Here is a 26,982-nt window from a genome sequence, read left to right on the forward strand (position 1 = left end):
TAAGCAGACACAAACAGATTACAACTGGCATTGGCAGTGCTCTAGCATAGGAGCATAGGGTCCATTATTTGGTGATGAGGTTATGGCCTACATTTCAACCTGCTACAAGATCTAGTCATTAATATAATTATAATTGGCATTGGAACCACTAGTTGTCGGTTGCCATTGATAGATTAATCAAATAAAACAAATACAAGTGGATGCAAATACAATAATTTATACAATAGTAACAAATACAGTTAACACAAAATGCCAATGCACAAATTGACGCCAATCGCTAAAATTTTAGCCAACATAAAGACAATGAAAGAGTTTTAAAATTTGATGCATTCAATTTGTCCGACTTCCCTCCATCTCTGTTTCACAGTTCAACAGTCAGTTATGACGTGTAGTGTTCAATATCCTACGTCATGTAAACATCAGAATGGGTTAAACTGAATTAAGAGCAAGTCATTTCAACTGTCTTTGTTGTCATCTTAAATCTGGGTGTCATTCCCAGTTGTCAGGACCAAGCATCCATCGCAGGTGCCCCACCATGGACGATTCCCAGGTTTTGAAAAAACGGGGCTATACCCAAGGTATTAGTATAGGGGAAGGGTCTTATGCAAAGGTCAAATCAGCTTATTCTGACCGTCTTAAAATGAATGTCGCTGTTAAGATAATCAACAAGCAGAGGGCACCCAAAGACTTCTTGGACAATTTCCTACCCCGTGAACTTGATATCCTGGCATGCCTGAACCACAGGAACATCGTGAAAACCTATGAAATATTTGAAACCTCAAGTGGGAAGGTGTACATGGTGATGGAGCTCGGCGTGCAAGGCAACCTGCTGGAATTCATCGAATTCCGAGGTGCGTTACCACCAGAATTCTGCAAGAAACTTTTCCGTCAGATGGCGAGAGCGATTAAATTTATCCATGACCAGGACATAGTTCATCGAGACATCAAATGCGAAAATCTACTCCTGGACAAAGATTTTAATTTGAAGATAGCTGATTTTGGATTCAGTCGGAGGCTCACCGACAGTGATGGAGCGATGGAGCTCAGTAAAACGTTCTGTGGCTCTGAGGGCTACGCTGCACCTGAAGTGCTACAAGGCATTCCTTATGACCCTAAACTTTACGACGTCTGGAGCATGGGTATCGTTTTGTTCGTTATGGTATGCGGATCCATGCCATTCGATGACTCAAACGTCAAGAGAATGATCAAAGATCAAAAAAAGCATCGGTTGACATTTCCGAAGTCAATAGTAATATCGCCCCTGTGCAAAGACCTTATTTACAGGATACTTCATCCTGATCCAAAGAAGCGTCTTAAAGTTGTTGAGTGTTTGGAGCATCCTTGGCTACATGTAGAATGCGACGCTGCGGAGGGCAGCATAAATAACCCGGATGGACAATCCACCGCGAAAGGCTCCCTCCAACGAGATGGCAACTGCGACAAGGTCACCGAGGCCAAACCAGATCTTGAGGCAGACTTATCTCTGCAGTGTGCAGCAAAGTGAACTTTCGGGTAAGCTGCAAAATGTGGTCGTTCTGACTATTGTCAGAAGTAGTAAATTATCCTCAGTAGGCTACTTTATGTTAGTCTGAGTCTAGAGTTATATTAATACTGGAAATGCTCAGAATAAAAATTGTTGGGCTTAAGTAGAAAAGAAAACGTATAAAAAAAAATCTATTATTTTAATAATGTGAAATTTCCCCAGTGTATTCTGTTAAAATCCCCCAAATGTTTCATTGCCAGGCTGGAAATGCTTCATCCATGCTACTGGAGTGACTGAGGATTATCTTGCAGGTAAAGAGTTCAGGCCATGTTTTATGTTTCTTTAAAAAAGTATAGGCAAATTATATTACTACTAGTTTGTTTGTAGTTTGTGTATTTGTTTATCTCCAAGTTATGCTGAATGATGTTAGCCTGGCGGGCCATCCTATATCATTGAAATGTATAGTCTGGAATCGAACCATTCACCTAGCTTAATCCAAGGGGCGGGCAGAGAATTGTCTTTCAAACTGCCTAGGCATGCAATAGGCCAGCGCTACGACCATATCCGTATCCGGTTAGAACGGCAAATACATCCTTCTTCGAAAGGAATGACTTAAGTGCATTGTGTAGCTCAACTTTCAAAGAAAAGCACAAGTCCAACTCCTCCAAAGCTGACGCCAACGCCGATTCAAACAACCGCTCTTCGTTCGCCATAGCCACCTTCCTTGTTGTTCACCGTCGCAGGACTGTCGTTATCCTGTTAAGCCCGCCTTAAGACGCTCTAACAAAATAGAGCGCTGTGATTGGATGAAGTCCACGGCGTCAGCCAATAGAAATCCCTATGGTTTGATACTAGACGTACAGGCTGAGCAAATGAATTTGCTGCCGCTAGGGTGCGTCTAGATTTCTAGGCTAGAATGATGTGTCAGTCACCAGAAATGATTTAGGAATGTACATGTTTATGCAGTTGAAAGGGTCTAAGATGTGGTTTCTGTGACTGCTCTGTGTCGTTTTTTGTCGTTTTCTCCAAGTAGAAAACTCATCTTTCTAAATAACAATGCTGAGGTGGCTAACCAATCCAGTATGCAGAGCCAAAACAAATTCCACCCCACTTAAAAGAGCCGCACAACACGAAAGATGCCCATACTGACTTACAATGACTTAATGAAACATAACGGTATAAATAGCTCTTCTCTTTTTCATTTAAAGTGAGACACTTGGAAGATGCTACAAATTATCCTTTTCAGGAATGTGTAGCAAGGTAGCCACCAACAAAAATATCTGAGACCAACACAAATCCCCCCTCACTGAATGACTTATTAGCATGAGCGATGCTCCAATATAACAACTGATATGGCAATGTGTTCCATTAGTTTTCTAAAAGAAAATTAACAAAAAGAAAACAAGTCTGCTTCTCTGACTGACGTTAATATAGCCTACCTTTACCTTCTACTTGTGAAGGTCCATGGACGGATTATGAACTTTTGGGCCCCTGGGCCCAGATGTATTAAGGGCCCCCTACTAATTGTCGCATATGTGGGAGGGGGGGTTTGGGGGTCCTCCCAATTTTTTTCATTTGTTTGATGTGATTTCCTGTATTCTGGTGCATTTTGGGGATGGCCAATACTAAATTCAATCAGATTCATAGCCTACATCCTGATTTGTTGATATTGAGGCAATGACTCCATGCAAAGGCTTGGGCTTCAGGTCCCCCTGACCTCTTGGGGGCCTGGGCCCGGTAGGCCCGTGCAGTAATCCATCCCTGTGAAGGTCGGGTCTTTTGGAAAAGTCTTGAGAAATGTTCAGGTTTGAAGCTTTATGTATCAGTTAAGTCTGGCATACCAAGTACGAAACTAATGTGTAGAACACGTTTTTTAACTGTGTTATTTTGGTTACAGACCCGTTATGCTACAAATCCACGTTATGAAGACAAATCCATCTTTTGAATGTCCTGTGTTTCTCTTTCTATTTGCGCTTAGCTTCAGGCTATGTTTTCCTGATCGCAGTAGCATTAACCCTGGCTAAAGAAAGAAATATATCTGCTTATGTTTTTGGGGGGGGCTAGATTCCTATCATCACCTGAGGGAACATTATTTTAATCTAATTATTGGTAGCTATACTATTGGCCGTACTATCAAATAATTAAATGCATTTTGATTTATCAGAAATATATTTAAAAAATAAAAAATCAGTTGAGCAGCCGCAAGCGCACAAGAGGAGGCAAAAAGCCACATGCAGCTCGCGATTCATTCATCACTCGCGATTCATTCATGTCTTGGGTGTAAGATAGGAACAAGACTTGCGTTGCGCTTGGCACCACGTTGCGCCGGGTGTAAGATAAAGTCCTTAATATCAAATTTAGCATATTATCATGATCTTAGCTGTCCATGTGCTCAAAAAGCAAAACTTTGTTTTTAGACACAGCACAGAGGGCTGTCCAAGTTGATTGGCTGTTCAAATAATTGCTCAAATGCTGACCTAGAGCTATGCCTATAATCTCAATAGCAGGCCGACAGTTACCTGTATGTATGTAATGGCTGTAGTGAGGCTGTAATGTGGATTATTAAATGTTTTTGAGGAGATGTTAATGGAAACGTTTGTCTTTTAAAGGAACCATATGTAAGAAACGTATTTCAATTAATCATAAAATGGCCCTGATATGTCACTAGACATTAAGAAATCATGTTCATTTCAAATACTTATATCACTGACAACAGTAGTCCGGCCAGGATATTGTCATTTAAAATGTGAAGTTGCAGCCCTCAACTGATGTTGATGTTGTCATGTTGTGTTTTGGCCGGATGCGCCACCCTCCACCTATCTACTAATCACAAAGTCAGTAGTGTTTCGGCATCCAGATCCGGTTGCCAGCTCTGCCAGTCAGGGGGGAGGGGATACACCGCTCTACAGTAATTTGAAAGTGATTGCAGTCAGTTTTGGCCACAATCTTACATACGGTTCCTTTAAGTCTTAATAACACTAATTTGGCAGTATTCAGATATGCTTTCATAATTAGCATAGGTAAGCTTATCATCAGGGGCGTCGCTAGGAGTGCAAAGCATTCGGGGCTTTAGCCCTGCAGATAGAGTCTTTATTTTTACTGGGGTCCAGGGATTTGTCGCCCCGAGACATTTTGAAAATTGGCCTGTTAAAGATGAAATTTCAACGTAGTTTGAGAAGGAAAAGTAGGCCAATCGTTGGGGTCCTCATCGTCACATTTTAATAACAAATAAAGCTAAATTTCCCTCACTAGACCTAGGCCTACTGAGTATAGGCCTATTTACATTACAGATGTGTGCATAGGCTATTAGAGCAGGTAGAACGTTCCCAGCAAACAATTTTCGGTTCGGGGAACGTTCTGCAAATGTTCGCGGAAGGATGCTGCTCGTTCGCTGCTAACATTCCCTCACGGTCGTTCAGGAAAGTTGTCTGACAGCGCCGGAATGTTCCTTCATCGTTAAATGTTCGCTGACAGTTGCACAAAACTATACCTTTAGGGAACGTTCCCTGATGGTTATATTAAGGATACATTTTTTATCCATTAAGGAACGTTCCTAGGACGTTCCCTCAAGGTAGTTTTGTGGTGGTTCCCTGACAGTTCCCTAATAGTTCCACAAAACTATACCTTTAGGGAACGTTCCATGATGGTTATATTAAGGATACTTAATATATATATAAAGGATATTTTTTATCAATTTTTCATCCAATAATATCCATTATTCCCATAACGTTTCCTAAAGGTGGTTTTGTGGAACTATTAGGGAACCTTTAAGGAACGTTCCCTAAGTTCGACAAGGGGGAAAGAATAGAACACTGATGTTGAATTTGCAACAAATTATTCAGATTCAATAAATGGAAATCCATGTCAGCATTAGTAACATGTTGCAGTTGTGGCTGCTGGACATGGTGTTCAATTGGAACCTCATAAACAACCTCTGGGGCGATTTTCATCATTAGGCAATTATATCAGTAGCGGAGATTTGGGGGGGGCTGCGGCGCGAACAACCCGGGGCCTCGCCGCTAGGGGGGGCCCCCCACTGGTAGGATTTTTTTTTTTTTTTTTAAATACAGTTTATTGACCACATATCCATTCGGAATTGTTTACTACTTAAATGTTCAATAAAAATATATGTAGGCTGGGTTAGGCATAGTTTTTGTCTGTTTAACACAGCCAGAGAGCTGGCTATACTGTGTGAGGGAACTACCGATTTTGATAGGGGAAGAGTTCGTAAGAAAAAGCGTTTTTGTGTTCAGATGAACACGCAGATGAGATTTTAGAAGACAGCAGGGACAGATTCAGAATCGATGTGTTTTACTACATACTTGATGTCTTTGTTTCTCAGTTTGAACATCGATTTGCAGATTTCAAGAGAATGGCTGGAAAATTTGCTGCTTCAAGAGAATTGCTGAAAAAGTTAGAGCGCTTGCGGACTTTTATTCATAGGATCTATCCAATGCCGACGAAGTGGTTAATGAATTTGTTACATTTTGTGCAATGTACAGTGAGCTGTGCATGCATTTAAACACCCACAGAATCCTCCCATTTCTCATCGCAAACGACATGGATCGGGCTTTTCCTAATCTTGCCATTCTTTATCGTATTTACTTGACGATTCCAATTAGCAGTGCGAAGGCAGAGAGAAGTTTTAGCCGACTGAAACTCATCTTGCGCTCCACCATGGGTGAGTCGCGGCTGTCAGACTTAGCGCTCCTCTGTATCGAGAGAGACATTGAGGTCAATAAGGATAAAGTTATTGACAGATTTGCAAACATGAAGGAGAGAATGCTGAAACTCAAAATAGATTAAATGTTTTTTGCAGTGTGCGTGTCCTTTTAGGCCTGTAAAGCTACGTGTCTGTTTTTTCCTTTGTTGAGAAATTCTTAAAAGTCGGCCAACTTTTAACGTTCTTGAGTTCACAGTCGCTCATTTTCTGTTAGGCAAGGGCTATGGGATATTGTTTTCATTTACGTTTCTTTTCTTTAAAAAGGATGGGATAGTTGTTGTCCCTTTAACATGCTAAATGAGTTGAAGTTGTTGAGCAAAGTTGTTGTTTGTTTGACCGGAATAGGGAGCTATGATCAAAGGCTTTATTTTTTATTTTTCCTGGAATAAACATATATTAAATATTTTGGTTGGTTGGCTACTGCATATTACATGTGTGAATGGAAAGGTTGGTGAAATTACGCTAGTGCAAGCCAACGCGACAGTGCGGGTTACTGCAACAATCAGTGAGGGGGTGAGGGGGGGGGGGGGGGGGGGGCAAACATATCCCGCCCCCCCTCACACAATACCCGAGCTCCGCCCCTGAATTATATATATATATAGGCCTATTCAGTCAGTCAAAAAGGACACATGTAACTGCTTTCCTAGTTACTCTCCATTGGCTGTCTGTGGTGGCCAGAATAAAATTGTCAGACACCAAACAGGACGAGGACCACAAAAGCGTCACGTTCAAAAGTTTATTTAAGGGTAGGGGGTTAAGGGGGTTTCAGGGGTTCCGGGGGGGGTACAGGAGTTCCAAGAGTCTGCGTGTGTGTGTTCCCCCAGTAGCCGAACAGCGATGGCAGGAGCTGGATGATCCGGGAAGTCCTGGGGGAAACACCCACACAACAGCAATTGAAACGAAGCAGCAGTACAGTCAAGGACTAGGCGGTATTCGTAGAAGAGGGACGGAAGGCAGGTCAAGATTACCGGGGCTGGAGAACACAGAAGTAGTCGAGCGGGTCCGGGATCACAGGCAAAGAGTCAGAGGCGTTTTCAAAAACAGGCAGGTAACTGGTGCTGGTTGCAGACGATCTGACAAGTGTGGACTGAAAAGCAAGGCTTTATATACAGGACATGATGAGTGGTAAATGCAGTGCAGCTGGTAGGTTAACGAGGGTGAGGCAGAGCAGAGCAGGAACAGGTGGAGGTCATCAGACTTCAATCAGCACGTGTTACCAGGCAGAGAGAGAGCTCATGACAGAACCCCCCCCCTAAGGGACGGCCCCAGAAGTCCCCAAGAGTGACACCACGTCGGGAGGGCGGAGGGGAGCCGGTGGAGGGCTAGAATTCCTCCGAGCGGTCCGAGTGAACCTCCTCATCCTCGGAGGGAGCTGGAGGGTCGTGGACAGAAGACGGGACAGGTACCGAGACAGGGTCAGGGTCAGGCACAGGACAGGAAGCCGGGCGGGCAGGACGGTTAGGGACCCCTCTGGGGCGGCCCCTACGGATTGCAGGTTGATCAGGATGCAGACGGTGGAAGTCGGCGATGAGTGTCCGGTCCACAATCCGACTGGCTGGCACCCAGGTTCTCTCCTCAGGTCCATAGCCCTCCCAGTCGACGAGATACTGGAGGCCCCTACCTCGCCGTCTGGACCGAAGCAGGCGTCGAACGGTGTACACCAGCCCACCGTCAACGAGGCGAGGAGGAGGAGGAGGAAGCGGCACGGGGACCAGCGGGCTTTCATGCGTCGGCTTGACTTTCGAAACATGGAAAGTAGGGTGCACCCTCATGGAGGTTGGCAACTGGAGCCGGACTGCGGTTGGGCTGATGACCCTCTGGATAGGGAACGGGCCGAGGAATCGAGGTGCCAGTTTACGCGATTCCACCCGCAGTGGGAGATCCTTGGCTGACAGCCACACCTTCTGGCCAACACGGTAGGCGGGTGCCGGCGATCTTCGGCGGTTAGCCCCAGTGGCATAGCTGACAGCTGACTTGAGTAGCGTGGCACGAGCTTGTGACCAGGTACGACGGCAACGGCGGGCATAGGCGAGGGCAGACGGGCAGGACACATCTCCTTCCTGGCTGGGGAACAGGGGGGGCTGGTAGCCATACACACACTGGAAAGGTGACATACCAGTGGCAGAGCAGGTGAGGGAGTTGTGAGCATACTCTATCCACATCAGTTGTTGTGCCCAAGCCTGGGGTTTGCGAGAAACCATGCACCGCAGCGCCTTCTCCAGCTCCTGGTTTGCCCGCTCGGATTGACCATTGGACTGGGGGTGGAACCCAGAGGTGAGACTCACTGTGGCCCCTAGAAGACGGCAGAACTCCTTCCAGAATGTAGAGGTGAATTGCGGGCCTCGGTCAGAGACAACATCCCTGGGCAGCCCGTGTAGACGGAAGACATGATCAAGAACAGCCTGGGCAGTCTCTCTGGCAGATGGCAGTTTAGGGAGGGGAATGAAGTGTGCCATCTTGCTGAACCGGTCAACCACAGTGAGAATGACCGTCATCCCACCTGATGGTGGGAGGCCAGTTACAAAGTCCAAGGAGACGTGGGACCAGGGTCGTGTGGGCACAGGCAAGGGCTGGAGTAAACCAGCGGGGGGCCGAGTGGAGGACTTGTTCTGATTGCAGGTGGGGCAGGCACGGACAAATTCTCGGACATCCCTTCTCAAAGAAGACCACCAGAAGCGCTGGGCAAGGAGATGGCAGGTGCGGGCGGAGCCCGGGTGGCAGGCAAGGCGGGAGTTGTGTCCCCACTGTATGACCCGGGACCTCAAATTCTCTGGGACGAAGAGACGACCGTCTGGGCATGCACTGGGACTGGGATGGTCACGGAGGGCCTCTTGAATTTCCTCCTCGATATCCCAGGTCAGGGCAGCTACGACGCAGGGATCGGGCAGAATTGATGCAGGTTCCTGGGAAGGGGCGTCATCCTTATGAAACTGACGGGAGAGAGCGTCCGGCTTGGTGTTCCGAGAACCTGGGCGGTATGACAGGGTGAAGTTGAATCTGGTGAAAAACAAGGCCCAGCGGGACTGTCTGGGGTTAAGACGTTTGGCATTGCGGATGTATTCGAGGTTTTTGTGATCGGTCCAGACCAGGAACGGAACTGTGGACCCCTCCAGCCAGTGACGCCACTCCTCCAGGGCAAGCTTGACAGCCAACAGCTCACGGTTTCCAACATCATAATTGCGCTCTGCAGGTGAAAGCCGGCGAGAGAAAAATGCACAGGGGTGCAACTTGTTGTCCTCCTCTGCCCGTTGAGAGAGTATGGCCCCGACTCCCACGTCTGAGGCATCCACCTCGACAACGAACTGCCGGTCTGAATCCGGCATCTGGAGGATGGGGGCAGTGGTGAACCGGGCCTTGAGGGTATGAAAGGCTGTGTTGGCCTCTGGGGTCCAGAAAAAGGGGTGTTTGATGCTGGTCAGAGCTGTGAGGGGAGCGGCGACGGAGCTGTAGTTCCGGATGAATTTCCGGTAGAAATTGGCAAAACCGAGGAATTGCTGCAACATCTTCCTCCAGCGCCTGGAATACCGCTGGGGCGTTGGTGAGACCAAATGGCATTACCAGGTACTCATAATGGCCTGTGTGGGTGTTGAATGCAGTCTTCCACTCGTCACCCTCCCTTACTCGCACTAGGTGGTAAGCATTTCTAAGGTCCAGTTTGGTGAAAATAGTGGATCCCTGGAGCAACTCAAAAGCAGAGGTGAGTAAAGGCAGAGGGTACCGGTTCTTCACTGTGACATCATTCAGACCTCGATAATCAATGCCGGGGCGAAGAGAACCATCTTTCTTTCCCACGAAGAAGAACCCGGCACCAGCAGGAGGGGAAGACGGGCGGATGAGTCCAGCTGCCAGGGAGTCCCTGATGTAATCCTCCATAGTTTTTCTTTCAGGAGGGGATAGTGAGTAGAGGTGACCTTTGGGTGGAGCAGTCCCAGGGAGGAGATCAATGGCACAGTCGTACGGACGGTGTGGGGGCAGAGATGTGGCTTTGGTCTTGTTGAACACCTCTCGGAGGCCATGGTAACGTTCAGGGACATTAGAAATGTCGGGGGCAGTGCTGGGAGGTACTGAGCCGGGGGGCAGCGCGGCAGCACGCAAACAGGTCAGGTGGCAGGCATTTCCCCACTCTTTCACAGTTCCGGAGGCCCAATCGAGGTGAGGATTGTGGAGACGGAGCCAAGGGTAGCCCAGGATTAGGGGTTGGCCTGGAGAGCTGAGCAGGTGGAAGCGGATGGTCTCTCGGTGGTTTCCTGACACCATCATTGAGATGGGGGCTGTGACGCTGGTAACTGTGCCAATTACGTGACCGTCCAGGGCCCGGGCTGGAACAGGAGTGGACAAGCGATGGCTTTCCAAGCCCAGCTGACGAGCAAGTCCTGTGTCAATAATGTTTGCTTCTGCGCCAGAGTCCACCAGGGCTGCCAGGGTGTGGGTGGAATCAGACAGGTGAAGACAGACTTGGATGAGGGGTTTACGGCTGATGGAGGGCTGAATGTTCATTGAGCTCATCCGGATTCCTCCTACATCTGGTGAGCTCCGGCTTTTGCTGGACAGGTGGCGACTCGATGACCATTACCACCACAGTACAGGCACAAGTTGGAGGTGATGCGTCGCTGGCGCTCTGCAGGGGTTAGGGAGGCGCGGCCGATCTCCATCGGTTCAGACTGGTCCGGCTGGCTAGATGGTGTGGCAGGTGCGGACAGAAGGGCAGTTGGAACACTCCGTGTGCTAGTGGATGGACTCTGGCGCCCTCTCTCACGACGGCGGGCCTGGATCCTGCGGTCGATGCGGACAGCCAGAGCAATGGCTTCATCAAGAGTGGGGGGTTGATCATGGGAAACCAGCTCGTCCTTTATGTAGTCCGCCAGGCTGTGGAGGAAGGCATCCACCAATGCTTCCATGTTCCAGGAGCTCCGACTTGCCACAGTTCGAAAGTCAATGGAGTAATCCGCAACAGTCCTTCTGCCTTGGCGAATACTCATCAGGATCCGAGATGCCTCGGCAGTTGTGGATTCCAAATCGAATACCTTGAGCATCTCCTCTGCGAATAGGTTGAAGGTTGCACATGCTGGGGTCTGGCGCTCGAACTCCGCCGTTCCCCAGAGTCGAGCTCGGCCCGTCAGGTGAGTGATCACGTAACCGACCCTCGCCCCTTCAGTGGCAAAAGTCCTGGGTTGCAGGGTAAACTGGACACGGCAGCTCGTCAGGAACACCCGTACCTGGGTTGGGTCGCCGCTGAACCGCTCTGGATTGCCGATCCTGGGTTCTGGGGCTCCGGCAGCCACGGCAGCAGTGGACTGGGCAGGAGACTCGGGTGCTGGGCCGGTGAGCAGGCTGGCTGGGGCTGGGCCGGTGGGAGCAGGCAGAGGAGAAAGGTTGGTGAGAAGTTGAATGATCATTGCAAGTTGTTGCTGTTGCTGCTGGAACTGCTGACGCTGTTGGTAGCCGGCTTGAAGTAGGGATGCAATGTCAGCAGTGTTGCGGTTGGCCTCTCTCTCTGTCTCTTCCAGGCGTTGCATGGCGGTGGGTGGTTCTGGTTCGTCGGTTTCCATGCTGGTTCGACCGTGCGCTGGGTCCATGTTTGGTCAGATCGTACTGTCAGACACCAAACAGGACGAGGACCACAAAAGCGTCACGTTCAAAAGTTTATTTAAGGGTAGGGGGTTAAGGGGGTTTCAGGGGTTCCGGGGGGGGGGTACAGGAGTTCCAAGAGTCTGCGTGTGTGTGTTCCCCCAGTAGCCGAACAGCGATGGCAGGAGCTGGATGATCCGGGAAGTCCTGGGGGAAACACCCACACAACAGCAATTGAAACGAAGCAGCAGTACAGTCAAGGACTAGGCGGTATTCGTAGAAGAGGGACGGAAGGCAGGTCAAGATTACCGGGGCTGGAGAACACAGAAGTAGTCGAGCGGGTCCGGGATCACAGGCAAAGAGTCAGAGGCGTTTTCAAAAACAGGCAGGTAACTGGTGCTGGTTGCAGACGATCTGACAAGTGTGGACTGAAAAGCAAGGCTTTATATACAGGACATGATGAGTGGTGAATGCAGTGCAGCTGGTAGGTTAACGAGGGTGAGGCAGAGCAGAGCAGGAACAGGTGGAGGTCATCAGACTTCAATCAGCACGTGTTACCAGGCAGAGAGAGAGCTCATGACAAAAATTGAAATTGAAATCTCTCACCTTAGGGAAATCTCTGCCTATAGGACACTTACTGGATCTGCTCCCTACTATCTCAATTCTATGATCCAGCTTTACGCCCAACCGCCCTCTGCGGTCTTCTGATGAGCGTCTGTTGTGTCAACCAGCCATAAACGCTAGGTCAAATTCAAGACCCTTTCCCTCAGTGGTTCCTCATTGGTGGAATGAGTTGCCCAGTGCTCTCCATTCCTGTGATAGTTTTGGGTATTTCAAGAGGGGTCTAAAGACATATCTGTTCAGCATACACTTAGTTAATTAAGCGGTTCTTTTGAGTTATGGTTTGTATATTATAGTATTTGTTTATTTTCATAGGCTATTGATCATTGATATTGCATTGACATTATAGATTATTATTGCTATTTGTATGTTCCTTAATGTAGTCTTACCAACATTTTAAAACTGTTCACTGATAATTTTAACTATTGTGTTGTTTATTTGTAAGGCGCTTTGGACTAAATAGCCTGTTGCCATGGAGGTTGCCATCTGATTTTTTTTAGACCCCAAAGATGCTTATTTCTTATCCTTGGGGATTGAGGATCCTTACCATCCTTCTCATTGTGCATTATTAAATAAACGGGGGTTGTAATTCCAGCTATGTATTTTTTTTGCACATCCTGTTGATTAAAATGTAGATTCAGGCATTTTCAGTTGAACAGCTCTTTTTTAATACCTATTCCCAGCCATTAAGGTCAACACACCTTTGCCTCATTTGAATTTATTGAAAGATTTCATAAAATAAAGGCACACCAACGAGGAATGTAACGATTTATTCATAGATAATTATTCTTCCGCCATGAAATATATTTCCTCTATCAAAATGGTTGCCAACCAACGTCGGAACGCAACAACTCTAACTTTTGTATTTTTGTATACATTTTCGTAGCGCAGTAATATGGAATGAAATGCGGTAACCTGAAGGGCTGTGCTAGGTTTTACAATGACATCGAACACGATTTAGCCAATCATAATTAAGGACCGGAACTATCCATTATAGAAATGGTAAATATTCAGTACAATCTTTTTTCATTCTAAGGTGCCAATATAATTATAGCACCTGGGATTTTGTTAAAAATAATTATTTCCTGATAAAGCATTGTTTTTTCTCTGAATTAAGTTACTTGAATTAAATTGATGGATTTGTATCTTTCTTTTGCAGTCTGATAAGCAAATTGATCAAAAGGAGAATTTCTTACAGTATAACCCTTCCAACATTTTTTACCAAGGTTGCCAAAAAATGTGAAGGGCACTGTAATTACTGGTGCTATAGTTAACCATGGAACAATTCATGCTTCTCGTCTTTTGCCAATTCGCAGACACGGCTGCAGTTAGGAAGATGATAACGATTCAGCAGATGTTGGGGATTTCCAGGGATGTCAGATGAAGCCAGAGTTTACTCAGACAGCTGACATTAAACAGGTTGCCTCATTTCAGGAGAAAGTTATTGTTTACAATCTATAACACTGCCTATGACTGCCTCTCTTAATTTATCTCAACAGTTAAAAGACTGTTCCCAGTTCAGAGTCTGAAGGCCTCCCCCATATTTGGGATGGAACTTGTGTCAGAACCATTTTTTTTTGCCCATGGTGTCATTGTCCATTTAGGAGCCCTGATAAAACAAAACAAAAAATAACCTACATTGTCACATCCCAAATATTGTCAGGAATTGTTTGTTTCCCATTTCAAAGCTTTCATTAACAATCTTTTTGTGGCATGCCACTTTCTTTCATTCTTCTTGTTATTATTATTATTATTATTTTATTAGAATTATTATCATTATTTGTAGTAGTAGTAGTAGTCGTCGTCATCGTCGTTATTAATGTTAACATATTTAAAGTTTCATTAATATTATCATATAAAGTTTTGTCATTTCTGTTTTCCTTTTTATATGATTCTAACTGCTTTGGATACATATCTTAGTCTTAAGAATGAAGAAAACCCTAGGACTATGAGGCATTGATGATCTCAAAGTATGGCATTTTTTTTTAGATAAATGCCAGGTCTGCCTAAGTATGGAAAAAAGAAAAGAGAGTACTGTTGTCCTTATTCTGTTTCTGTGCAATTTCTTTTTTTTTTTCTCAACACTCGTGCCGTCCTTGACAAGATGCCGCCCCTGCCTGTTGTTGTTTGTTTGTGGGAAGCATTTTCAAATATACACAGGAAAGATGTTAAATTCCTAGTGCTATAGGTAGGGGATTTCACACAGCGGCCAATCTACAACCAAGCCTATTTACCGTCAACACCAAAATCACTAACAATTCACATTACTCAGAAATTTGAATTGTTAGTGATTTTGGTGTTGACGGTAAATAGTGCAGGCCGATATAGTCAGGCCGATATAGTCAAACTTGGGGGAAAGGTTTAACATTTGCATATAGAAGACCTCATTCAATTCTGGAGTGGATCCAAATGACAGGCTGGGTGGAGCCCCAGATTTACTAATATTGCAGCATAGGGCATTTGACCTTCGTCGAAGTCTGCACTCTCCAAGTGCCCTTGTAATAATTTGACTTTATTTGCTGGTATGTTGCTGGTATTTGTGATGTTTAGAATTATGTTCACTCCATCTAACAGCCAATGAAGCCAATGGACTTCATCAATTGTCTTTATAGTTCCCTGGTGAATTATTCATGAACATCCCCTTACTTATGGTAGCCCTAAGATGGTCTATGTATGTCTTTATCTCGAGATAACAACACTTGTTTTCCCACACCCGTATGATATGATGAAATAAAACACATCCTGTCTTCATCTTAGTCATATGTTGTGATACCCAAAAATCTAGATGTTCTCTCTAGCAACTCTATTTTAGTAGTCATGTGTTCCACTGAAACATGATGCAATAACTCATGCTATAGAACAGTAGCCAAAGCCTATTATTTTGGTATCAATGACAACAATATTTCCAAATAATTATGTCATTATCACAGAAAAATGCTATTTTCTAGAGATCTTGAAACTAATTAACCATTATGTCATTATCTTAGATATAACGTATCGTGACAGGGGCAGGGGGTAGGGCTGCCCACCTGCCCACCAGGGCCTACTCTTAGTCATCAAGAATTTCCGGTTACAAACAGTACACTCACTGAATAATACAGGGGAAATCCCAAGGTAGGCCTACTCAGTTACTCATAAAGGGAAAATAAAAGAGCCACTGCAACATCCACCAACGTAATACAAATCTGAATGTTCCCAAACAACTTCATAATTTCCCACCAACGTAATAACCCAATTATTTATTACGTTTGAAGTTCTTACATTGGTGGGAAGGTTAAAAAAGTTACTGTAAAAACTTTGCACCAATGTAATAATAATCACTGATTTAGTGAAATGATATCTGTTTTATCAATTGTAAGGGTACAGTTGTCAACAATTGTCACCATCTAAACAAATCTTCATCTTACATTCTGTTGGATAAATTCATTGCTGTGGCAAAATATGTTAGTTCAATGTAATAACATTGTGTTTTTAAAGAGAAATATGACTAGTTTGTGTAGTTCAGTTATTTGTACACTGTAAACCCAAACAGTTCTACTACAAACAAGTTCAGTGTACTCAAAACATTTGTGGTAACCAATTACATAAGAAGATTTAAGTACATGTAATAATGTTTTAAGTAGACTTTAGGTGGGATCCTTCAAGACTGCTATGAAGGATGTTACATCATCAAGTCCCACCGAAGTAGCTGCCATCTTTGAGATCCGGTATCTTGTGATTTTTCCATTTTACCAAGGCCGAAGTCCTTTGTTCTGCAGAATTTTCGAGGATGCATGTGTCTATCTTTTGAATGCTTGGAACACCCACAATCCTGCGCGCACATTTATGGAGGATTTAAAATATGTACTAAACAAGGGTTACAAGGGTCACTATGTATTTAAATGTAAACATTGTCTTATTGTCACTATGTAAAGTAGCCTAAATGAATGGGCTCAGTTCATTTTGACAACTTTGAACTCTTACACTAATCGTGTAAAGAATGCATTTACAAAGAGTATTTAAACCTTTTCCAATGAGAGCGATTGCAAGCTAAATAGTATAATTTGATGCACACCATCTTGGTACCAACTCATATGGTTACTACTCAGACAGGACGCGCTTTGCCACTTGTAAAATGTGAGGAGCACTATGTTTTCATAAAAACGCAAATGTACTTTTTTGCTTTCCTGCTTTGAGTTGAACTTACTGCCAATATGAAACAACATAAAAAAGGCGCACCTTACTGCAAAAACCGCATCCTGTGTGATCCCCCGCTAAGGAGAGCGCTGTGGCACAGCTGCTGCAGCGCCCTCACCACATTTGGTCTCACGTGCCCACGGGGACCCAGGTAGCCCTACGAGTCTGTTCTGGGTCATTTCCCAGTCCTGTCACCCTCTTCATTTTCCTATCAAATTAAAGGTGTTTTCGGTGTTGTCAATCTAAGGATAGGTCACAGGTGTCGTCCCATTCCTGTAATTAGCATTTTGAATCCTCTCAATCTTGATCACTTATCATCAGATGTCAGTTAAGTTTTGGGTTTTGGGTTCAGGGCTTTGAGATTGGGATTCAGTCAATGTTGCGCTGCATGAAGTCGTTGCGCAAGCGCGATGCATGATGATGATGCATGCCATCTGGAAATATTAGGGACCGCCCCTGTGATGATGTTTTTGCGATTGTGAGCATTCATGTGCTTTGCCGTCAGAATGTGTGAAAAACATGGACGCTACAACAAAAGTTAAAACATACACTTCTTTTTCTTAAATAAACAACTATTATTTGCTTACAAGTATGGTGTAAGACACTTGTGAAAGAAGGATATGCAGCTTTCAAGTGACAAAACTGGCAATTTCCCAAGTTATTAAAATTGTTGGAAATGAAAGTCCACATGGATTACAAATGAACTAGGTTTAAAGTGATGACAAAAGTGATGACAAGCCCACAACTGGGCAACTCTGTTAGCAAACTCTTCCCCCAGATTCCCACCAGTTATTCCCACAAGAGACGACGTTCACAATCACGTTTTCAGTGGGAAAATGTTTTTCCCATGTGCATGAACGCACCATAGCCTACTCAGAGCATGATTATAGCCTACGTCACGAGCTTCCACTAGGGGGTGCGCGAGATGAAAAGGCAATGTTGGAAAGGTGTTAAACATTATTTATTTTTTTTATCTTAAGCCTATGTTCTCTTTGTTCTTTGTGTTTCATAATGTTGTTCTCCACACTGTTTTATTAGTGTGAGAGCTCATAGACCAGTTGCACATTTTGATTTTGTTATTTGTTATCACTTAGGGCGGCTAATTAAGCATGATGCCTGGAATGCGTCAATAGAATGTGGTATAGGCTACGTTGTTATGTGTCGGATGGTACGCGAGCCGAGTCAGGATGTAGGTGGTGGTACGTAGGAAACAGTTTGGGAACCGATGATGATGAGTGCAAAATAGTATTACACTCGAGTAAGGTAAGTAAGTCGCCAAATGAGGAGAATGAACAGTTCCACAGCAGATAACAATGCTCTAGGCTACAATCATATATCTATTTTGCATATGAACATGTCTGTAAAATTTCACGCAGAATTGTCAACTGGATTTTCCTCTGTGCAGCTGATATGAGGTGAGAGCCACATGTTAGGCTATAGAAGGAAAGGTATTCCTTTATAATGGTGCATTAATCTGTGGAATCTAATCTAATCTATTCTTTGATAATTATTTCTGCAGTTTAAACATCAGAGAGGACTTTCTAAACCTAGGTGGCACCATGACAAGAGGTAGGCTATGAATAATTCACCAAGTAATTTGTCATATTTCGCAAGATCGAGGGTTTAACTCGCAGAACAACATTTTTTCTGATTATTTACAGCCGAAGTAGCATGTGTGGTTTCCATGCATCGTGGTAAAGAAATTGCCTTGATGGGGTTGAATGCTTGCAAGTGGAAAATTGGAGGGTTAACTGAGACCGCGTTCAAAGAAAACGAGAACTCACTGGAAGAATTGATGAGACTCAACCATCATGCCACTGCGATGGAGATTATCGGCACACTTGATAACTTCACCCCGAATTCCAGTGGCCATCTGATTCTGATGTTATGCATAGGGGACAGGAGGGTTTATGGATGTGCAGACGATCGCGTTGAGGTGATATGCAGCAGCCTGGAAGAGTTGTTTGAAGAGGGGCCCCACTTTCCTGTCGAAGAATTATTCAACCATCCAACGAAGTCAGATTGTGTGGTAAGTGATTTTGTTGCAATTGGTGGTTAAAAATGAAATCAGTAGTCCACAGAATATTTCATATTAATATTAAGCTTGTGCGTGGTAGCCTAGAAATCTAGACGCGCCCCTAGCGGCAGCAGTCTAGCAACTCTCCGTTGGCTTGTCAGCTCCAGAAATCGAAACTTAATCAGGCCAATGAAATCTTGTATAGAGTCGTTAGGTGGGCTCAACATAATGATTGATGGCAGAGTTGCAACGGTTTGGCTTGAATTCCCTGCTACTTGAAAACAAATAAGATGGATGTTGCTGTTGGCGAACAGTGTGACACGAGTTAAGCTTTTATTAAGTTGGCAAACGTTTGAACTAGCCAACTAGCTCCGCTGGTGGGAAACGCATGGGACTCATAGCGCTGCCGCTGTCCTATTGCGTGCAGAGGGAATTTGAAAGACAACTGATTATCCCGCCCCTCGGACTGAGCACTGCGAACGGTGAGTGCCCAGACCCTACATTTTAATGTGGGTCTGGTTCGTCAGGCTATGTGCGTGGTTAATTAGCTTCCGCAAATGGTGAAATACATAATATGTGTCTAGGCTATTTAATTACAAAGATGTGAACTATTTCAGGTCCCTAAACAATGTGAGGACAACCCAGAGGGAGCGGGAGGAAGACTATACTACGATACTCTCTATATTGGAGACATCGGTCCTTGAATGTGATACAACTGTGGTGCCATAATAAAAGAAAATAAAAGATTTCCTTTTTAAATTTTGAATTCCAACTTTTCATGTTTCATATCATAAACATTACATTATCACTATAGACTAGTGAAAACACTAGGGGGAGGGGGGGGGGGGGGTAGCTGTGGAAAATCACAAAAATGCAAGCACCAATGAAAAGTGTGAAAAGGGGATAATTAAAGGAAACCAAAAGTGTGCTTATATTTGACCACATGACATTTCTGTTTTTATCAAATTGTGGCGGGCATATTTTTGGTTTCTAAAAAATGACACTATCCTAAATATTTTTTAGATTTTCAACCAGAGTATTTATTTCAATCTTGGATAAGGATTTAGTATATTGGTAAAATAGCCATGTTGCTTCAAAGCAACAACATGCAACAGTAGATGTGGATTCTATGTTTCATGCTTGGTTGTAACATGCCATTGAGATGTCAGGGAATCACCAAATATTATTCTAATTTTCACTCTACCTTGTTTTGAGAATAAATAATGATATTTTATAATATTATAATTAATTTAACTACTGGTGGTAGTCACCCATTCATGATAGAAATATATATGTTGTTTGAGGGCTGTAGCTGGGCACAATGGTAGTGTGTGTGCACACGTGTATGTATGTGAGCATGTGTGCTGGCTACACGTCTACTGCCGACCAGATAGTGGATAAAGAGTTCAAGTTCAAGTAGTTGTCATCATCAGTAATTAATTCTCATCAACGGGACTGAAGTGGAGCGTGTCACCAGCTTCAAGTTTCTGGGTGCCCACATCTCTGAGGACCTCTGTTGGACCCTCAACACCTCTACCCTAATCAAGAAGGCTCACCAGTGTCTCTTCTTTCTGAGGAGACTAAAGAAGGTCCACCGCTGCACCATCGAGACTGTGTGTAACAGTTTGATATGACAACTGCTCTGCCTAGGACCGAAAAGCACTGCAGAGGGTGGTGAAAACTGTCCAGTGCATTACCGGTTCCTCACTTCCCTCCATCGAGACCATCCAGGGGGCAAGCGATGCTTGCGTAAGGCACGCAGCATCATCAAAGACTGTTCTCACCCCAACCACAGACTGTTCAGCCCCCCCAACCCAAATGTACCCCAGCCCCCCCCCCCGCCCCCCCAACCCAAATGTACTGTAAAACCCTTATACATACATATTCTACTGCTCTTTTTTTTTCTATAATAATAATAATTCTGCATATATCTATATTATTCTTCTTACTACTATTATGTTACTGCTACTACATTGCACATATCTGTACATGTTGTTCATACATTGTTCATAATATACATAGCCATATTTATTCTGCTCTTATAAGGTAACTGCACATATTTATATTTAATCCATATTACTCTAATCTAGTGGTTCTCAACCTTTTTTCAGTGATGTACCCCCTGTGAAATATTTTTTCAGCCAAGTACCCCCTAACCAGCGCACAAGAATTACCGCTACGCTTCAACCACGACTCCATCGTTTGAGCTCAGGTGATGGTGGGTGGCATGTGACAGGTTGGGTCGAACCATCCTGGTATGGGGGCGACTCTGGGTTTTAGGATAATGAAATTGAATAGCCTACTGAAATATAAAATTAATTTTATGAACTTATATTTTCCTGAAATATTTATTTAATAATTGTTTTTAAAGTATTTTTGCATGGATTCTACTTTTTAAATATATGTATATTTTAAAATCTCACGTACCCCCTGGAGTGCCTTCACGTACCCCCAGGGGTACGCGTATCCCCATTAGAGAACCACTGCTCTAATCCACCTCCTGTAAATAATAATAATAATAATAAGCTTTATTTGTATAGCACCTTTCATACACAGAATGCAGCTCAAAGTGCTTTACATTTGAAGCATGTAACACATTAATAGTCAGTCAGTCATTATCAATCACTTTTCTTCATTGCTAGGGGCCGTTTATGATCCACTCAGCAACATATCAAAAATATAGAAAATTACATGTCATAAGACTGGCGGCCTTAACCCTCTTACCCCCCACAAGCACGCCATATGGCAACTGTGGCAAGGAAAAACTCCCATATTCCAGGAAGAAACCTTGAGCAGAACCTGACTTAATAGGGGGAGCCCATCTGCTTCTGGCTGGCTGCGCCCTCCAATAGCAGCAGATGTAGAATAATCTGAAAAAGTAGTCTACAGGATAAGATGAGTTAACTAAAAGCTTTCCTGTACAGGTATGTTTTCAGATCTTTTTAAAAAATATTTACTGAACTCGCCTGCTTGATGTACAGAGGCAGGGTGTTCCATAGTTTGGGGGCATAATGGATAAAAGCAGCTTCTCCACTTTGTTTGTGGAGCACTTTGGGTACGATTAAAAGATTAGAATTGGATGATCTAAGTTTCCTTTGTGTTTTTGTGGAATTTTTCAAGGATACTGTTTTCGTTGAGGAAGGTATTTTACTGATTACAAACAACTTTTTCAAGTACTTTGCTCAGGAACGGTAGATTTGATATAGGCCTGTAGTTGCTCAGATTGGTATGGTCAAGATTTGACTTTTTAAGTAAAGGTTTCACAACAGCGGTTTTAAAAGCAGTTGGAAATATACCTGTTTCTAATGAGGTATTTATTACCTTGAGAATAAAGGGAGCTAAGCTATCATATACTTTTTTGAGGAATCTAGTAGGGATTGGATCTAACACACATGTTGAGGAGCCGGTTTGAGTTATAATTTTACCAAGCTCAGATTGAGTAATAGTGCTAAAGGACCTTAATTTTGGGGGGCTGTTTTTGGGTGTACTATCAAACATATTACTTGTGTTACCAATAGCCTCCCTTATAGAAATGACTTTGTTTTTGAAGAAGTCTGCAAATTCTTCGCATCTTAGAGAGGATGCCTGACTGAGTGTATCAAAAGGTGTTTTCTATCAGACTGTTTTCTATCAGACTATTTCTATCCTATCAATGGTAGAGAACAACATCCTAGAGTTTCCACTGTTTTCAGCAATTACCTTCTCCCTTACCTTCCTTCTCTCATTCCGAATAGATCTATTATAATTTGCTATTTTTTCTTTTAGAATGGCACGGTGAACCTGTAACTTAGTTTTTCTCCATGTTCTCTCAGCTTTTCTACATGATCTTTTTAGATCATGGATATTTTCGTTCATCTAAGGTGTCAGTTTGCTACAGGGCCTTTTTTTAGTCTTTAAGGGTGCCACTCTGTCAAGCAGAGCGCCTAATTCACGATTGAGAGCCTCTACCATTTGATCAATGGGATGATGTAAAATATCTAAATTTATGGAGTTTATAAGAGCTATGAACTGCTGTTCTGCTCTAATGTCCAAGAGTCGCGATTTGATTGCAATTTCGGGATGAATTTTTGGAGTATGTAGTACTACATTAAAAGATACACAATAATGATCAGACATATTTATATCATTTACTGATAAGTCTGTGACTTCTATCCCTCTAGAAATGACTAGATCGAGGGTGTTGCCAAGGTTGTGGGTGGGTCCTGTAACATGCTGCTTTAGCTCTAAACTGTCCAACACATTAAGGAACTTACTGGCTTTAGCATCAGTTGTCTTATTGACATGAATATTAAAGTCGCCATTTACAATTATCCGATCATAGCTAGTGATGATGAGCGACATAAGTTCAGAAAACTGGTCGAGAAAGCCAGTCCATAGTTTAGGAGGGCGGTATAAGGTTAATAGAAGTACAGCTGGGTCAGCCTTCAGAGTGAGGGCAATATACTCAAAGGAAGCGAATTCGCCAAAGTTGACTCTAGTGCAACTATATTTGTTTGAGAGAATGGAGGCAATTCCACCACCTCGTTTGCCTTGTCTAATTGAGTGGAAAAAATTATAATTTGGGGGACAAGTTTCAACAAGAACAGCTTCGCTGTGTGAAGTCAGCCAGGTTTCAACAAGAAACAGAAAATTCACATTTTTTTCACTAATAAAATCATTGATTGCAAAGGTTGGTAAATCAACTGTATACTACTGTATACTGTACTATATTTCTTGACCTGTCTATGCACCACCTGTCTATACTTTGTATATCACATTGCACTTTTCTGCTTTTTTTGCACTTCTGGTTAGACGCAAACTGCCTTTCGTTGTCTTTGTACTCTGCACAATGTCTTTGTACTCTGTACAATGACAATAAAGTTAAATATAATGGTGTGTGTGTGTGGGGTGGCGTGGGAGGGGGATGATGAAATGGTGTGTGTGTGGGGTGGGGGGAGGGCGGGTAATGGGGTGTTGTGTGTTGGGGAGGGGGTTGTACCTGTGGGTGTGGATGAGTGTGTGTGGGGGAGGGGGGGGGGGGTGTAATGAGGTGTGTGGAGGAGGGGGGGGTGTACCTGTGTGTGGGGGGGGGGGGATGAAATGGTGTATGTGTATGGGGGGTAGGGATTGGTGTTTGTGTGTGGGGAGAAGTAATGGGGTGTGTGGGTATGGTGTTTGTGTTTGGGGGGTATGGTGTGTGAGTGTGTGTGGTGGGGGTGTAATGGTGTGTGTGAGAGGTCCCTTGCTTGATGTGCCGCACCAGCAGTAGTTGTCTTAAATAATAAGCAATATCTCTGATATGATAAATTGATTAAACCTAGCACTACAAACCACTTTCAGGAAGGAAGAGGCCAAAAAACTGACATGGAAGTGTTATTTCAAGAAAGAAAGAGTAGTATGACAATTTGTATTTGTTTGCTTATACGTAACGTAGGTAAAGTAAAGGAGAATATCATCAAGCAACAATCTGATACCCATGCCGAAAAATTATATTGACCATGACAATGACGGACCCCACAAGGTCTTATTCCAACAAATCCGGCCCACTATGAGTCTGCCACACCTGGGATACTTTGTGAGCAAGGTAGCAATGGTTTGAATATCGTGGAAAAGTTCACCACCCCCCCCCCCCCCCCCCCCCCTATTTATTTCAAAAAGTGAATCTTTTTATAATAGATTCATTACGGATAAAGTGAAATATTTCAAGCCATTTTTGTCACCTTGAGCCACCACACACAGACATGTCCAGTAAATGGGCTGCAAGTGGCACATTTAGTGTCAAGCCACTCTTGAATCAGAGACAAGGTTATCTTACCTGGGCTAAGGAGAGACAGAACTGGACCGTTGCTTAGTGGTCCAAACTCCTATTTTCACATAAAAACATAATTTGCATTTCATTCGGATATCAGGGTCCAATCAAGGTTGTGAGAGTATTGGAATTGGAACTTATGATTTTTATATTCATAAGTGGTTTATGTCCTGATGTTTCTGCTATGTTTTCTTCCACAAATGAGATGACTGTTGTTATTTCATTCCATTTCTGTACTGTCCCTGCCTACAGTATACCTGTGTGTGATTATGTGCTTATGATTATGTGCTTAAAGGGACACCAGGCAACGTTTTCGTGTTAATTACTCATCTTCATAAGTCAGTATATGGTTAAATGACTCATTACAGGGCGAATGAAGACTCTCTCGCCCGCCCCTACTGCCTGTAGGAAGAATATCCCGCTTGCAAGTTCAGTGTATCGTACCCGCCGACCGAAGCAGGATCAGTTTACATCCTGCATACAGCACAGAGGCAGGCTAACGAAACGCTAGCGATTGTTGCAAACGTGTGTATAATGGCAGAGCCAGCGAAGAAGCAGCGAAAACCCTTGACGGAAGATGCAAAGAAAAGGAAAAGAGCTTCAGACCAAGCGAGGGGGAGTTTCGTAGAGAAAAAGCATCAAGCTTGCCTGGTGTCCCTTTAAAGAGGGAATATTATGATTTTGCAGTGTTTCACTGTTCTGCATGGCTGCATTAGTAGATATCTGCTCCGGATTGCCAGGTTGGCACTAATCAGTTTGATTCAGTGTGTTTCACGTAAAATGGGATGACCAACGCCATCTCCTGGCATCCTGGAAGAAAACTTAACCCCTAACTCTTTCCTTGTCTATAGACCAGCTGGTTGATCTTTAGGTGAAGTCATGCTGTCTCTCCTTTGATGCTCATCATTGTAAATAAAACTCTGTTCCCAATGGTCTGACTGGGTCTTCATCAATCTGTGGTATCAAAATGACCATCAGTCCCAAGAGTCTGGAGGAAGAGTGAAGAGGCACAGAATCCAAGTTGCTTGAAGTCCAGTAGGACATTTCAGTCAGTGAAGATTTGGGGTGCCATGTCATCTGCTGGTGTTTTTCCACTGTCTTTCAAGTCCAGGGTCAATGCAACCTTCTACCAGAAGATTTCAGAGCACTGCTTCTATCTGCTGACAAGCTTTATGGAGATGCGGATTTCCTTAAACAGCAGGACTTAGCACCTGCCCATAAAACTGCTAACTGGCTTGCTTATCATAGTATTACTGTGTTTGATTGGCCAAAAAACTCTTCTGACCTGAACTCCATAGAATCTGGTTTATTGTCAAGAGGAAAATGAGACACCAGACCCAACAATACACATGCCCTTAAAGCCGCTAACAAAGGAACCTGAGCTTCCATAACACCTCAACAGAGCCACAGGCTGATTACCCCCATACCACTCCACACTGATGCAGTAATTTAGGTCATTCGGGTGTGTAGTAGTCACTGGTGTCCAACAGAGAAGTATGTCAATGCTGTATGAGGAACAGGCAATTAAGAAGGCTGAATCCATCCTGTTAAACTATACCCACCCTCTGCACAGCGAATTTGAGATCTTACCCTCCCGTTTTAAATATCCATTAGCCCGAACCAACAGATACAAACACTCCTTCATACCATCTGCTGTTCAGTTACTGAACTCTAGGACACGGAGATAACCCTCTGCCCCATACACTTCTTGTTCTATTTATTATTTTTAATTCTGTGCTTCAACCTATTTTAATTCTGTGTTTTGACTTATCTTGTGGAAGCGTGTGTGTTTATGTGTGTGTGTGTGTGTAACCTTGCATGCTACCTCTGCAAAATAATTGCCCTTCTGGGACAAATAAAGTGTTACTACTACTACTACTAATTTGTGCAAAATCAGCCTAACCAAGTATTGAGTGTATAAATTAACTACTTTAGATTAGTTAATTTATTTTCAAAAGGTCAACATTTCTGTATTATAACCTCTTTGTTCTATTTTGAGATATTGATTTTTGGTTTTCATAAGCAGAAGGTTAAATCATAATCCAGATTAAAACAAAAAATGGCTTGGAATATTTCACTTTGAATCTAACAAATTTAGACTATACGATTCACTTTTTGAAATAAATTAAGGGGAAAACATGAACTTTTCCATGTCATTCTAATTTCACCTGTACGTACTTTTCCTTTTGGATCAATGTGGGGTTAAACATAAATTCAACCAGGAGCAGATTTGCATTACACCATGACCACATAATTAGATGAAATTACTGCAATAATATATAACTCAAAACACTTGCTTCCTGGCAATAGCCAGCTATATGGTAAATGGTTGTAAATGTATACATTGTAAATGGACACGAAATGGACACGTGTTGCAAATACATTTTCGTTTCATGGCAGTTGTTTATTGATATTTTACCTCCCTTTGGGTATCTGTGTTTCACATCACAACGCTACGAATTGTTGGTAATTCCCTTGAGTAAAGTCTGCATTAATGCCAACTTTCGGAAAGGGCACAGAAAGGGTGTGAGTGAGCCCTCATGCACGTCACAATGTTGCAGTGGGACAGCCCTAAGCCCCCACAAAGTTCGAAGGGGGCGTAAGGG

The 26,982-nt window shown here is 43.6% G+C and overlaps 1 protein-coding gene and 1 long non-coding RNA gene across 7 annotated transcripts; both read left to right on the forward strand.

Annotated features, from left to right (window-relative positions):
* The first annotated feature begins 442 nt into the window (after window positions 1-442).
* LOC121680714 (testis-specific serine/threonine-protein kinase 1-like) lies at window positions 443-18,109 on the forward strand. 6 transcript variants are annotated; one of them, XM_042060254.1, is made up of 4 exons: window positions 443-1,512; window positions 1,744-1,794; window positions 17,666-17,834; window positions 17,948-17,986. In XM_042060254.1, the coding sequence occupies exon 1, from the start codon at window positions 536-538 to the stop codon at window positions 1,502-1,504; it is 969 nt and encodes a 322-aa protein (XP_041916188.1). In that variant the 5' UTR covers window positions 443-535; the 3' UTR covers window positions 1,505-1,512; window positions 1,744-1,794; window positions 17,666-17,834; window positions 17,948-17,986. The 6 variants fall into 6 exon arrangements, with proteins under 6 accessions (XP_041916188.1, XP_041916186.1, XP_041916187.1 ...); XM_042060252.1 differs by lacking the exons at window positions 17,666-17,834; window positions 17,948-17,986 and adding exons at window positions 13,282-13,397; window positions 13,712-13,831; XM_042060253.1 differs by lacking the exons at window positions 17,666-17,834; window positions 17,948-17,986 and adding exons at window positions 13,287-13,397; window positions 13,712-13,831.
* Window positions 18,110-19,022: 913 nt separating this feature from the next.
* LOC121680739 lies at window positions 19,023-19,347 on the forward strand. Its single transcript, XR_006021803.1, has 2 exons — window positions 19,023-19,070; window positions 19,206-19,347. It is a non-coding gene; the product is annotated as an uncharacterized LOC121680739 (long non-coding RNA).
* Window positions 19,348-26,982: the final 7,635 nt, after the last annotated feature.

This window comes from Alosa sapidissima, chromosome 13 (genome assembly GCF_018492685.1).
Source record: "Alosa sapidissima isolate fAloSap1 chromosome 13, fAloSap1.pri, whole genome shotgun sequence".
In the NCBI taxonomy this organism is placed as follows: domain Eukaryota; kingdom Metazoa; phylum Chordata; class Actinopteri; order Clupeiformes; family Clupeidae; genus Alosa; species Alosa sapidissima.